A 14,592-nucleotide genomic window follows, 5' to 3' on the forward strand; every position below is an offset into this window, starting at 1 on the left:
GTGATTCAACAATTTCATACATCACCCAGTGCTCATCCCAACAAGTTCATTCCTTAATCCCTATCACCTAGTTCGCCCATTCCCCCTGCCCACTGCCCTAAGTTATACCTTAGGTTACCCTAATACTAGATCTGTGTTGGCTCAAGTTGTAGATTTACTGTGTGTTCCATCTCTTCAACACCTTAGGATTTTCACTAATGAGAGAAAGAAGCCTTGACTACACAAACATGGTCAGGGATTATGCAAAGCTAGAGTTTGATGAATACTAGGTGAGACCTTAAGTTATATATTTTTGCTTCCAGCTTTTTTCACCTAATTTGACCTCCTAAGCACTTTCCTGTGTCCTTTGCTTCACAATATTCTAGCATATTAATACAACAGCTTATTTAACCATTCCTTTTTGTTAGACTTTAAAATCACTTATAGGGGATCCCTGGGTGGCTCAGCGGTTTAGCGCCTGCCTTTGGCCCAGGGCGCCATCCTGGAGTCCCGGGATGGAGTCCCACATCGGGCTCCCGGCATGGAGCCTGCTTCTCCCTCCTCCTGTGTCTCTGCCTCTCTCTCTCTCTCTCTCTGTCTATCACGAATAAATAAATAAATAAATCTTTAAAAAAAATTAAGTCACTTATAGCTCTTCACTCTTATAAGTAATACTATGATGAACATTTATGTGCATAAATGTTTGCTTTTCAAGTTATTTGCTCAGAGTTAGGATAATTGGGTTCAAAGTTTAAGAATAATGTTATTCATGAGAGACACAGAGACAGAGGTGGAGACTGAGGCAGAGAGAGAAGCAGGCTCCTTGCGGGGAGCCTGATGTAGAACTTGATCCCAGGACCTAGGAATCATGATCTGAGCCAAAGGCAAACACTCAACCACTGAGCCTCCCAGGTGCCCCAGGTTGTACAAATTTATATCCAACAGTCAGATGGGATATAAATTGAGTCTCTGTCACAAATCTTTGCCATCATTAATGTTACCATTTTTAAAGTTTTTGCCAAATTAAGGATGATCTTTTTTTTTTTAAGGATGATCTTTAATTCTTATTTCCTTGTTTGTTGGTGAAGTACAACATTTTAGGTTTATTTGCTATTTGTACTAATGGAAAGCCTGTTTAAGAAATCTTTCCTACTGCCCTAATATATTAGTTAAGACTGTTTTACAAATAAAAGCCACTTCAACTAGCCTAAGCCCAGAGAGAAGTGTATTAGATAAATGGTGGACTTTCTCAAGGACCTCACTTCAGTTCAAGAAGGGTGACAGATGGGGGTGGAGACTCTTAGTCCTCATCCCTAATCACAGGTAAAGGACTCTGGTGTGGCGTGAGTCCGGTGCTCATGCCTGAATCAATCAGCCATGCCCTGGAACAAAGCTGTGTATCAACATGGGTTGCTCTTGACAGAGGATAAGGAGATAAGGGAGGAGACCAATCCTAGAAAACAGGAGAGCGGTTCACAGAAAAACACGAGGGATGAAGAAACAACACAGGTGCTTACCACATCTCCAGAACTGCTGCTGCATTTTTTTCTTTTGAACATCCTGTGTGTCCCTGACAGGAGAAGAGCTCACCGGTGAGCCCTCATCACTTCTCCAGAATGAATCTTCTTTTTGTTTGTGTTTTGTCCATCTGAGTGTGGAACATCATGCTTGTCCCACCCAGGAGAGGAGCTCAGCAGTGAGCCCTTGTGGGCCGGTCCCTGGTAGCAATGTTCCTTTCCCTTGTTTGAACCTTGTCAATGCAGTGAAAGTCTGGCTTTCCTGGCTGTTAGGGCCCTGGGGCAAATGTCAAGATGATGGGGGACCCAGGAGGACATCATTAAGAAGGGGCAGCCATTCATTCTCTGAAACACTTTCTCTGAACTCCCTCCCTACCTTTCTTCACACTTGTTTTGATTACTAACACTGGATAAAAGCCCTGAGCAATTCAGCTTCTTTCACTACCTCACAGGCAGCCACTAGCATTTAAGTGAAGGGTGTTAAAAATGGAAAGGGTAATTAAAATCATGTATAGCTCCAAACATTTAGATATAGTTTTCCTTTTCAGTGATAGTCTTGGAAATAATGTTCTGAGACCTACAAAAATACCCCTGTGTACAAGGTCTGCATTGGCTCAAGTTGTAGATTTATTGTGTTTCATCTCTTCAATCCCTTAGGACATCCACAATGAGAAAAAGAAGCCTTGACTACACAGAAACATGCTCAGGGATTGGAAAAAACTAGAGTCCAATGAATACTAGATGAAACTAGATGAAAAGAGAAGTTGAGGCTTGTTTCTATTCTTTCTGGCCCCTGCTTGGTCTCGCAGAGCCCCATCCTTAGATCATCTCAGTCCTATGCTCTTTGCCCCTTGACTTCTAGATGCGTGTTCTGGACAAGCTGATGGTTGAGCGGCTCTCAGCAGAAAGGACGGAGTGCCTGAACCGCCTGCAGCAGCACTCAGACGCAGAGAAGCACGAGGGAGAGAAACGACAGGTGAGAACCAGGATCTGTTCTTACCTGGGTACTGACTACACATCTCCACTGAGTTAAGACGCAGATCCATCACTGAATACCCAGAGGCCAAGAACCCAGAAGAGCATTTGTGTCATGTACCATATCCTTTTTATAACTCTGAAATGAAGATAGAACATGTAGTTCAGTTCATTTGTTGTTGAATATTCTGGTAATAGATGGAGACTGAACCGTTTAAAGAACACGCTGGGGAAAATGTGGTCTCTGCTTTGGATCACTTCTATGCGTTGTGCATTTGTTGGGCACTGTTCTGCTGTGAGCAAGCTTTGGTTCCTGCCCCTGGGGAGTCTGTCTACCTCAGACAATAGACATAAATGAGTACTTGTTGAGTGTACAAGAGTTCATGCTCCTAGGAAGCCAGAAGTTCTTGATTTGTAAGATTCGGGAAGCATTGGGTGTTCAAGGTGTCCCTTGCCCTAAGTCATTCAAAGATTATTGAAACGATTGGGTTTGGTGCCAGGTGAATTCCGGTCTACAGAGGGCAAGCGAGCAGAGACGGCTGTGTGGCTTTTGGGAGGGCAAGGTCATCCACAACTTCTAGGCTTGTCAAGATGGTATCTTGAACTATCGTAATTGAAAAGTCTAATCTTGATGCTGTAATTCATATACCACATGTCAGATTCACCTGATCATTTATGTGGGTTTTTTTTTAATAGATGTCATTAGTGGATGAATTAAAAACCTGGTGCATGTTAAAGATTCAGAATCTGGAGCTGAAGCTTTCTGGAGATTCTAGGGCCTCTAGGACCAAATCCACACCATCTACTTGCGAGTCCTCTACAGGTAACACATGTGCGATGAGAGCCATTCCATCCAAAGGTGGTAAAACCCCCAGATATTGTTCTCAGCTACATCCAGAGGCATCCCATAGTATAGGGCTGTGGAAAACACTGGATTGTAAACTCTGTAGGTTCAAGGAGTTATTTTGCTTACTGCTGTACATTCTGTTCCTATAAGGTAATAAAGCGCTCCCATTTAAGTATTCAAACATTTGAATGAAGGAATAAAAGAATTGGTGACTGGTGATAGCAGTGTTTCAGGTATGTCTGTGGTGTCAGAGTGGGCCCCAAAGATGAAGAGTGATGAATGAACATCTGTCTCTTCAGCAGGGCTCTTGCCCTGGCCCTTGTGTTTCTCTCTCTTTTTTTTTTCCTTAAGATTTTATTTATTTATTCATGAGAGAGACAGAGAGAGAGAGAGAGAGAGAGAGAGGCAGAGACACAGGCAGAGGGAGAAGCAGGCTCCATGCAGGGACCCTGATGCGGTACTCGATCCCGGGTCTCCAGGATCACTCCCTGGGCTGAAGGTGGTGCTAAACCGCTGAGCCACTGGGGCTGCCCTCCTTTCTTCCCTTTGATCAGCCTTTTACCTTTGTCCAACTGTGTAAAACTTCCATAAATAGCAGATCATATAATGAAGCTGTCCCCGGTGCTAGATAAAGAGATCTTTCAACCAAAGTGTCTTTTCATTAGCCTACAGTAATTATACTCAATGGTAATTTTGAGGACATTTAGAGCCTTTGTAACTAGGCCTCTGTGAGGAATTTTGATATGTCAAATGCATTATGTTATTATAAACCACTTCCGGGACTGTGGTTTTATCTTTTTTTGTGCCTGGGACATTGGGGAGATCCTGGGCACCTTGTTTGTCATCGGTCTAGTTAAAGAGCTTGGCTGGAGCTCTGAGTATAGAGGATTTGACCACCTCTCCAAATTGGAGCTTGGCTCAAGGACTAGTAACTGGCGCCATGGCCTGGGAAAGGCCCATCAATTAGGGGAGGGGCATATTCATTCTCATCAATACATGCCCAGTCATTCTGCAGGCACTTGACGAGCTGGGTCATCCTTAGCAATCCAAAATGGTACCCAGAGCTTTCTAAGGTAAATTGAAACTGGCTAAAAGAAAGGCCAGCAACTTTTTTTGGCTTAGATGCCGCCAGTGTGATTAACAAGGTTATTCATGAAAGCCCTGACAAGCCAAAATGGTCATCAGGGGTAAGTGGTAGGGGAGGACACATGGTGGTTGGCAGTTGGGTTGCTTGGGTGGTTGGGTGGTAGCTGATGGTTTAAAGGATTACCAGGACTCTGAAATGCTGACCCAGAGCCACATGACTGTGTGAATGTGGTTTTATTTTCCTTCTGAAACTAGGTATGGATCAATCAGTGGTCACTGCAGGTCCAGTAGCAGCTTCTGACAGTTCTCCTCAGGTGGTTAGGCCCAAGGAAAAGGCCTTCAGCTCCACGGTTCCCCACAGACTCCAGCAGGAGCTGTCTTCCTCAGACTGCACAGGCTCCCGACTGAGGAACGTCAAGGTACAGACAGCCTTGGTACCCTTGAAAGAAGCAACCAAATGTGATCAGCAGGCTGGGCCCTGTGTTGACAGAGGCACCCAAACCAAGAAGTCTGGGAAAAGTGGGCAGACGAGGCACCGGACTCAGCAGCCAGCACCCAGCAACACCTGTGGGCCGCCCCCACCAGCAGCAGGCAGTGAGCAGACTGCCCCTCATGTTCGAGACACCTCCCAGGCTCTGGAGATTACTCAGTATTTTTTTGAGGCTGTTTCTACCCAGATGGAAAAGTGGTATGAAAGGAAGATTGAAGAAGCTCGAAGCCAAGCCAGTCAGAAAGCCCAGCAAGACAAGGCCACCCTGAAGGAACATATTAAAAGTTTAGAAGAAGAACTTGCTAAACTACGGACGAAGGTGCAGAAGGAAAATTAGGACCTGGGAAGTAGCACAAGAAGGGATTCTTGAGGATTGCTGGTTTTGCGACTGCAGGATAGCTATACCCAAGGTGTCATTTATGGACACAGCAGACTTGCCTTTAAAAAAAAAAAACCCAAAAAACAAAAACAGATTTCTGAAATGTGCCAGAAACATGCTTCCTATGCCCTGAAGTTATGAAGACCTCAACAATGAGCCTGAAACCAGGGAACACTGGCTTAGTTTCAGGTTTCATTACAAACTCCTAACCTCAGTCCAGGTTCCTCATCTGAGGTTGCAAAGTTCAGATTAAGTAAGCCACGCTAAGAAACTGAATGATGTGTAAAGCCTGAGCCCTAAAATTTAGGATGTATATAATAATATAAATCAAAAGGAAGAAGAAAAATTAATCCCTTGTAAGCTCCAGTGGTCATTAGCGTGGTGCATACCTGCTGTGCCCAGACAGGAGCATCTTTCTGTAAGAGATGTAGCTGAGATGTGCTCAGTCGGCTCTGTCAAATTCCTACTTCTTGAAGTGCTGACCTTTTAACCAGATGAAAACTTATCAAATAGATTTTGAGAAAAAGATTTTCCTGATGTCACTAGAGCCAGTATATCTTAAAATATTTTGCAAAGTCAGAGGGTACTGAAAATAATGAGCAATTGACCGATAGCCCTGGGAATATTTGTTAATAAACTCAAATGAGAAAGGTTCAAATCCTTTGGTCATTTTTTTCTGTATTTCCACCCAAAACGTGGAAATACTACAATTAACTAATTGTACCGATTTTAAAGATTAATGGAAAAACATTCACCTAACAGTTACCTGAAACTTCTATCCATATCCACATCCATAATACACAACAGTTATCCAAGAGAACCTTTCTAAATTTGAGCTTTATTGGTTTACATTTTATAAAGAAGTAAGGCCATTTCTTGAAAATATTTCACTTCTCATCGTCTCTTGTCATTGAAGAGCCTCAAAAGTTTCCCACTGCTTTGCACTGATTATGTCAAGGTAAAATAATTCAGTAACTTGATCTAGACCCCACTGTTCTCAGCTTCGCAGAGCCCCAAGGATTTTACTGTACTCTCATCCTAAAGTTGTAAAAGTAGCTTGGTTATGTTGAAATTTTGGAATTATCTTCTATGCTTTGTGTCCCTTGGTATGTGGGACTGTATTCATCTCACGGTTCCATGTGTGCACAGAAATCTCAATTCTGTTTCCATCAACACAGGAACTGAGTAACCATTGTCTCTAACACTGAATAAAATGTTGCTCATTGAGCCAAAGAGAAAATGATTTCCTGACATGGGAACACCCAGAAAAACACAGTATGTTTATAGTCCTTTTGTTTTTGCCTATCAAGCTCACAGTTGTTTAATAGTGATGATCTATGGATATAGATGGACATTCCTAACAAATCTAGATCTAGTTCTAGGTCACCATTACACAACCTGGATGGGAAATCCATTGAATGTTCTATCGAGTTGATGTTCACGGCTGCGAGCTTGTCTCGTTCCTCAGCGGCTCCTGTTGCAGTGCTGCACGTAGAGGTGCCTTCCTCTCCGCATTCCCCCCTGCGTTCCTGATGCAGGCACTGCAGAGTTAGATGGTACTTAGTTGCCCAGCTCCCCTAATCAGGCATCAGGGACATCTTTGGAATCCTTCCTCAATACCCATCAGTTTCTTGAGAACTGCCTGATACTCAAAGACATGAAATCCTGAGATAGTAAGTTGTAGTCTCAGCAGGAGTTCTTTTCACCTACGAAATCTCCTGTTATCCCAAGGAATATCCTTGCTGAGAAATGCTGAAAACAAATTTTAACTAGACCATAGAGTGCTTTGGAAGGAAGGATTTTGATTATATAACCTCTACCCCTCAAGTAGGCAGCTTCTCATTGTGAACTGGGTATTTTTGTCCAAGTAACAGGGAAGAGACTAGGGAAGAATGAGAAGAGTCAAAGCCACCCAGTCTGTCTGATTACCTGGATCCTTCTCTAATGGAAAGGAAAACCAGTAGAGAGGCAAGGAAACAGGGTCAGTCAGCGTCCTAACCCAAGCTGGTGGCAGCATCCCAAGACCAATATCTTTTTAATTTCAAAGACTGGGTTTTTGTTCTTTAGTTCTGTCAAAAATTCAACTTTGGGTTTGATAGGTATCTTATTTTTCCCTTGTGCTATCTGCGAAAATGAGCGAATGTCACAATAGTACTTTTCCAAAGAAGCAAAATTATTAATTTATAGTCTCTCGCGTGGGTTGTGTTTGAAAGTGAAATTGGAAATCTCAATAGCTATAAAATGATGTAAAATACAGACTGTCTAACACTACAGTGGGGCTTTTGTTACTGAATTATTGCATTGAATAAAGTAAATATCTGTGGTTAGATTGAATATAGTTCTAAGCTTACTTTTGACTTTGGGAGCCCAAAATAAAGTAAGTGATGTTTTCATGTTTAAATCTTTTTTTTTTTCTTCAGCCAAGCGCTGATAATTAGAGGTATGTTGTCTTCTATTTAGTATTTTTATTACCTTGAATTTGTCTCTTCCAAACATCAAACCATGGTTCTCAACATTATGGATATTAAAATCCTTATTTAGGGATCCCTGGGTGGCACAGCGGTTTAGCGCCTGCCTTTGGCCCAGGGCGCGATCCTGGAGATCCAGGATCGAATCCCACATCGGGCTCCTGGTGCATGGAGCCTGCTTCTCCCTCAGCCTGTGTCTCTGCCCCACTCTCTCTCTCTCTGTGTGTGACTATCATAAATAAATAAAAATTAAAAAAAAAATAAAATCCTTATTTAGAAATGAAAGTGTGAATATTTAGTGTACATTTTCATTTGTGTGGTTGACCAAATTTATGGTTCCCAGAAAGAGTACCTTCACCTAGCCACACTTTACCTTGTTTTGATAGAAGAGTGACTTCTGGTAAATGCATCCGCTTTAAAGTAGCGATCAGATGCACTGCATGAAAAATAAATTTTTCAAGAGCCCATAATATGGAAATATTCTCAGTGCAGGCTTGTCTTGTTTAAAATGTTGACCTTTTAGAAAATAGCAGAGAACAAAACCTCACTTATAACTGTAAGCAGGCGAAATAACATTTCCTAACAAATTGTTCATAAAAACTAAATACATTTCTTCCTGTGATATAAAAGCCAAATCAATTAGGATTTAAAAGACAAAATCAGTGACCTTTTAGAATTCTTATAAATAAGAGAAATTAAAATTGTTTCCGTTGATTTCAAAGGGAAACATTCTTCTCTAATATTGTCAAAATATGACAATAATTGTGCATATATTAAATCCATGAGACACATAATCGAGAAGCAGCAGAGATATTCCTAATGGAAAACAGTGTGGGTAAAAAGCAATTTCCTCTTAGTAAACAAAAATAGCAAACTTAATCCTGATAGAATTTCTCAGATGTCTGACTGAAGGAAGGAAATAGGCTGTGGCAATTTCTAGTTTGGCACAAAGTGATGATTTGCTTTTGATCCGGCTCGGACTTGCTCTCCATAATCCCGGGTTTTTTTCCACATGGATGTGAGCTGTTACCTTCTGTTGTTTAGCATTTTTCCTCCAAAGAAGAAACAATTTAGGTAAGTGTGGTCTCAGTCTCTTCTGAGTACCTGCTTGTGTGACTACAGTAATACAAATACCAGGAAATATGTTCTGTTTTCCTCAAATATTACAAAGTCCTCTGCAGGCACCCTCCACAGCAATCCCTGTGCCGTGAGTTTAGGAACTTCCAACCCGATGGCACACTTAAAAGGCAGTAATGATGTAGGAACAGTCAGTATGCTAAATAATAGCCCTAGCCGCTTGTCCTCATGCTAGAAAGCTTTTGTATTTTAAAAATTTTAATACAAAGATTTGACTTGTTGTAGTTCAAATATTGAACATCCAAATATTTTAAACTTGACAAAACTTTTACATTCAGATAAGGGTATAGTTGTGTTTTTTTTTTTGTGCTTTAAGGGATGGGTAGGGAATAAGGGAGAGAGGGACAGTCTTAAGCAGGCCCCATGCCCAGCACAGAGCCCAACTCCAAGCTTGATCTCACAACCCTGAGATGACATGAGCAGAAATCCAGAGTCAGACACTTAACCAACTGAGCCACCCAGGTGCCCCCACACAGGTAATTTGTTATCCAAGCCAGAACACTGATAAAGACGCTAAATAAAATGTGTTTCACCAGGAGTTCTAACTGGCCAACATCTTAATGAGCATGATTCCATGTGGGAGGAGAAATTGTTGTTTAGCCTAAGATTTATTTAGTATTAAAACACTGTCCATTATTACTTAATATTATAATAATCTTCGCTTCTAGAAGATGACAATTCAATTTGTAGTGTTTTGCCCAATTTAAAAAACATACAGAACAAATCCCAAGCTAGGTTTTCTTAGAGTCTGGTATTTGCATCTTACAAAGTACAAATGCTCCTTACATCTTTGACATATACCGCTGCTAGGAAGAACATCATCAAGTCACTTCTACATCTCATAAAAGGATGATTTATAGTGTCAGGATTTTAGATTTACTAGAAATAGTCTATACTTGAGTATGTATATCATGCTACACAAAAGTGTCCTCTGTTCAGACTGTTTACAAATGCTTCTGTTCATCAGGTTGATTAATGTACACTTATGTACAAATCTGATAATTAGCTCCTGCATTTTGATATTAGATTACCCTGTTGAAGAATATTCAGAATTATTTTGTCTTGTGGGCTGAGGCTGTGGGAACGGCAGGTGGATCCTGGCAATGCAGGTCATTGACAAACGCCACCATCTGCTTCTCTCTCCCCTTTGGCACACAGTACAGTACTAGGTAACCATCTATCATTCTGCAACTTTTTTCCTACACTTTTCAGGTGCTGGTCAGATTCTTGGATTAAATTTTTAGATCTATTCTGTAGAACAGAGGATGTCTATTTGCAGGATTGACAATCCAGCCTCTTTCATAAGTTTTCACTTTCACTAACTAGTATACATTTGGTCTCAGAGTGTCTTCAGGTCCACTTCTTGTCTTCAGTGTATTCTTCAAACTTTTTCTTCCTGTCACTGGAGGAGAACCTAATGCACCAAGGATCTTCCTTGATGGTTTCATGTCTTTCTATATGGATGCTAAGGTAATTGCATTAGTTTCATCCAGATACTGCTTTTTCTTTTTGGTAAGTGCTTCAATGTGTTCATTAAGCCTCTGTCTCTCCTCTTTCCAACAAAGATCTATATTCCCAGTGATCCTTTCAGAAAGTCCTTGAGCTACTGCATCATTACAAATCTGAAGAACCTACCTCACCAGCCCTCAGTAATGCAGGATTTTTTCTAGAAAGGCCTAAGGTATCTCCTGAGGTCAGTATACTTCCATACATCTCATACTGTTTCTTAAAACAGCTTTATTGACTTACACAGTATGTCAATTATATATCAGCAAAAAAAACAAAACAAACAAAAAAAAAACCCTTTATTGAAGTATAATTCACATATACATGCAAAATGCAGGCTTTAAAGGACTTTAGTAGATTCAGAGTTGTGTAACCAACGCCCAAATCTAACTTTAGAATGTTTTCATCACGCAGAAAATAAACCCCATGTCCAGTAGCAATCCCTCTCCTGCTGTCCACAGTCCTGGGCAACCACCTCTTCCTACTTTAGGTATTTCATGTAAATGGAATCACATATGTGATCTTTTGTGACTGGTCTTGGGGTTCATCCATGTGTAGCAGGCATGCATCAGTACTTCATTTCTTTTTATTGCTAAATATTCTAGACATTTTATTTAACCATTTGTCAGTTGATGGGCATTTGGATTGCTTCTACTTTTTTGGTTATAAATAATGCTGCTATGAATATTCCTGTAAAAGTTTTTTATAGAAAGATCTTCAGTTCTGTTGGGTATAGGCCTAGGAAGAAACTGCGGAACTGTATGGTAACTTAATCTTTTAAGCAATTGACAGTCTGTTTTCTGAGTGGCTGTGCCATTTCATAAGCCCACAGCCATGTATGTATAGGGCTCCAATTTCCCTGCATCTTTACTAACATTTGTTATTAGCTGTTTTTAATCACAGTTATTCCAGTGGATGTGGTACTGTTTCAATGTGGTTTTATTTATTTTTTTATTATTATTTTTTCAATGCGGTTTTAATTTGCATTTTCCAGACGGGTAATGATATTAAGCATCTTATGTGCTGACCACTTACACTGGTTTTCGCTGCTTGAACTGATGACACATCCAAAAAATTTTCAAAACGCAGGATTGTTTTTCAGTGTTAAGGCAATTGTTCTGATATGCTTTTGTTTGCTCTGACATGCCAGGCTCCATGTTCTGATATTTTCCCAAGTACTGTACAGTTGGACTTGGTTTTAGGCTGCCCATCGTTGAGTCTCTCATCAGCCCAACAATACATATGGACTGAAAATCTTTCACAATGATGCTGTAGGTTAAGATTTTGCCAAAGCAAGTGTTTTTTCTAACTCCTTAAGTTGCATGTTGCCTTGAGTAATCATCATCCGGATTGTATCCTGTAGAAGAAAAGTGAAATTTGGTTACTGTTTGACTAACAAATGAAAGAGTAGAGCTGTACTGTGTTTAACCAAGTAAGAGACCAACACTGTGAATTGGAACTACTGTGAATTAGGGTGCACACTGCCTGGCATGTTCTCATATACCCGTCATCATACTTCCCAAACCATCATGCTGTCTTATTATTTCTTCTTGTATGTCTGGTTTAACAGAGGAGTCAGGTAATGCTACTATAGAGCAAAGACTGTAAAATTTTCTTTTATTATTTTTTATAATTTTTAAAAATATTTAATTTATTTATTCACGAGAGACACAAGAGAGAAAGAGAGGCAGAGACACAGGCAGAGGGAGAAGCAGGCTCCATGCAGGGAGCTCGACATGGGACTCGATCCCTGGGCTCTAGGATCAAATTTCAGGCTGCAGGCGCTAAGCCGCTGCGCCACCGGGGCCCCTGTAATATTTTAAATATCAATTGAGTTGGAAGTTGGTAACATTAAAAGCAATGGTCAGGATCTATATCTCCGTGACCCTTATATTCCAAGACATCTATTAAACTTTTTTAAAAATAATTCAACTGGGGGCAGCCTGGGTGGCTCAGTGGTTTAGCGCTGCCTTCAGCCCAGGCGTTATCCTGGAGACCGGGATCGAGTCCCACGTCGGGCTCCCTGCATGGAGCCTGCTTCTCCCTCTGCCTGTGTCTCTGCCTCTCTCTCATAAATAAATAAAATCTTAAAAGATAAATAAAATATAATTCAACTAATACAAAATAGTCAGGGCTTATCCTCAACGTGATCGTGTTCTCACCTCTTCGGTAGCACTTTTGTTTCTTTTGAATTCTTCTCTTGCCCAGTCCTTCAGGTATTTGCGATCAGAATCACCTGGAACTTGTCGAATGGCTTGCAAAATCCTTCTGTAGAGGAGGAGGACTTGTTGCCTTCTCAAGAACTGTGGAGGGAGGAGAAATGTCGATTACAACTGCAAAATCTACAGCCCCAGAGAACTTTAATTTTTTTAAAAATATTTTATGTATTCATCAGAGATAGAGATAGAGAGAGAGAGAGAGAGAGAGAGAGGGAGGCAGGCAGGCCGAGGCAGAAGCAGGCTCCATGCAGGGAGCCCGATGCGGGACCGATCCCGGGACTCCAGGATCGCGCCCTGGGCCGAAGGCAGGTGCTAAACCGCTGCGCCACCCAGGGGTCCCCCGAGGGCTTTACTTTAGGACACCAAACTACATAGACCGACTTCTCTTTCGTCCTCAATTTTTAAAAAGGGCGAAGATGAACTTAAAAGAGCAAAAGGTTGATTTGGGCTGTTTGCTTATTCCCTTTGTCCAGCCTAAGGACCCTCAACAGCAAGAGAGGGCCACTGAGCAGAAACACGGCTCTCCGTTCCTACAGCCTTAGCTTCACGAACAGCACGATCCCCGAACCAGAGCAGGTGCCGCATCCGTCGGCAATCCCGCCCCGCCCTCCGCCCCGCTCGGCCCGACAGGCGGACGGCCTCACGGGCCCCGCCGCCGCCCCCGCCCCCGCCCCGCCCCCCAGGGCGCGGCGGAGGGCTGAGGTCCGACCCTAGACCGCGGCCTTCGAAGGCGGCCGAGAACCGGCTACCTGCTTTAGCGTCAGCGTCGCGGGGGGTAGGCGGGAAGCAGCCATGTCCTCCCGAGAACGCGGGCGCGCTCGCCCCCGCCGGCCCCGCCGCGGGCTCCAGTGCGCAGGAGCGGAAGCGGGGGCGCGGCCAAGGGGCGGGGCGAGCTCGGTTTCCTGGGAGACGGCCGGTGGCTTCCCCTCGGCCCCCCTCCCCCCACCCCCCGCCGCAGTGTCAGAAGTGAGGCGGTTGGAACCCATAACGAGCCATAGAGCCTCGGGCAATTTTACTGGACTAAATTTCCTTATGGGTGAGAGGGGGCAGCAATTCTTGCGTCACAGACAGTGGTGATAATAGGAGTGGTAAGGCGACTGGCACGGTTCCTGGCACCGTCGGATTAGTTTGAGAGGGGTAAAATTAGTGTATTCCTGTTGAGGCTTTTCTTTTTTTATTTCTTTTTAAAGATTTTATTTATCTACTCATGAAAGATACAGAGATAGAGAGCGGCAGAGACACAGGCAGAGGGAGAAGCAGGCTCCATGCAGGGAGCCTGTAGAAAAGCTGATTTGGTGTATCTCCCCACCTCAAAACTGCCAAGAATTAAAAGCTTTTGATTTATTTTGTTTTATTTACTCATGAGAGATACAGAGCGAGAGAGAGAGAGAGAGAGAGAGAGAGAGGCAGAGGGAGAGGCAGGCTCCATGCGGGGAGCCCGACGTGGGACTCGATCCAGGGTCTCCAGGATCAGGCCCTGCAAACTTAGTATGTTTTTGAAGTTTATCCATGTCATAGTATATATATCAGAATTTCATTATTTTTTAGGGCTGAATAATATTCTGTAGAGATATAGCATATACTGTTGATTCATTCACCTATTGATGAACACTTGGTTTGTTTCCACTTTTGGACTATTGTGAATAATGCTGCAATGAAAATTGTCCTACAACTAAAAAAAAAAAAAAAATACACTCCAGGATTACTCCAGAATAAGTGTATCACAGGATCATGCCCTGGATAGAAGGCAGGCTCTAAACCACTGAGCCACCCAGGGATCCCCTGTTGAGGCTTTTAGATGTGTAGAGTTAGAAATAATAAAAATGTAAATGTTGGCTTTTAGAGTTTGTGTTCTGTTCGTCATCCCCCCCCCCCCCCCCCCCGGTTTTTATCCTGATCTTTTCTGTTTGCAAGCATTTTCCCCATGGTGGCAGTCTTACTGGTTGCCATTACTTACATTAATCTTATACGTAAAGGTTATTTTACCAG

At 42.4% G+C, this 14,592-nt stretch overlaps 2 protein-coding genes across 4 annotated transcripts in view; one reads left to right on the top strand and one right to left on the bottom strand.

Moving 5' to 3' along the window:
- ANKRD6 (ankyrin repeat domain 6) overlaps window positions 1-7,949 on the top strand; it is a 201,088-nt gene extending 193,139 nt beyond the window's left edge. For all 3 annotated transcript variants that reach the window (XM_055330658.1, XM_055330657.1, XM_055330659.1), the window contains exons 14-16: window positions 2,359-2,472; window positions 3,168-3,294; window positions 4,660-7,949. In XM_055330658.1, the coding sequence (XP_055186633.1) occupies window positions 2,359-2,472; window positions 3,168-3,294; window positions 4,660-5,231 (813 nt within the window). In that variant the 3' untranslated portion in view covers window positions 5,232-7,949. The remainder of the gene's footprint in view (window positions 1-2,358; window positions 2,473-3,167; window positions 3,295-4,659) is intronic.
- Window positions 7,950-10,668: 2,719 nt separating this feature from the next.
- On the bottom strand, window positions 10,669-13,445 carry LYRM2 (LYR motif containing 2). The gene is made up of 3 exons (XM_055330285.1): window positions 13,353-13,445; window positions 12,547-12,687; window positions 10,669-11,741 (listed from the first exon to the last, which is right to left on the bottom strand). The coding sequence occupies exons 1-3, from the start codon at window positions 13,395-13,397 to the stop codon at window positions 11,661-11,663; spliced, it is 267 nt and encodes an 88-aa protein (XP_055186260.1). The 5' UTR covers window positions 13,398-13,445; the 3' UTR covers window positions 10,669-11,660.
- Window positions 13,446-14,592: the final 1,147 nt, after the last annotated feature.

The sequence above is a fragment of the Nyctereutes procyonoides genome, unplaced genomic scaffold (assembly GCF_905146905.1).
Source record: "Nyctereutes procyonoides isolate TBG_1078 unplaced genomic scaffold, NYPRO_anot_genome, whole genome shotgun sequence".
In the NCBI taxonomy this organism is placed as follows: Eukaryota; Metazoa; Chordata; class Mammalia; order Carnivora; family Canidae; genus Nyctereutes; species Nyctereutes procyonoides.

Excerpts from the sequence above, each read along its gene's own strand:
- LYRM2 (XM_055330285.1), bottom strand. The coding sequence starts at position 13,397 with ATGGCTGCTTCCCGCCTACCCCCCGCGACGCTGACGCTAAAGCAG. Across the intron at positions 12,688-13,352 it reads CGACGCTGACGCTAAAGCAG|TTCTTGAGAAGGCAACAAGT; the intron begins GTAGCCGGTTCT and ends CTCCCTCCACAG. Across the intron at positions 11,742-12,546 it reads ACAAAAGTGCTACCGAAGAG|GATACAATCCGGATGATGAT; the intron begins GTGAGAACACGA and ends TTTCTTCTACAG.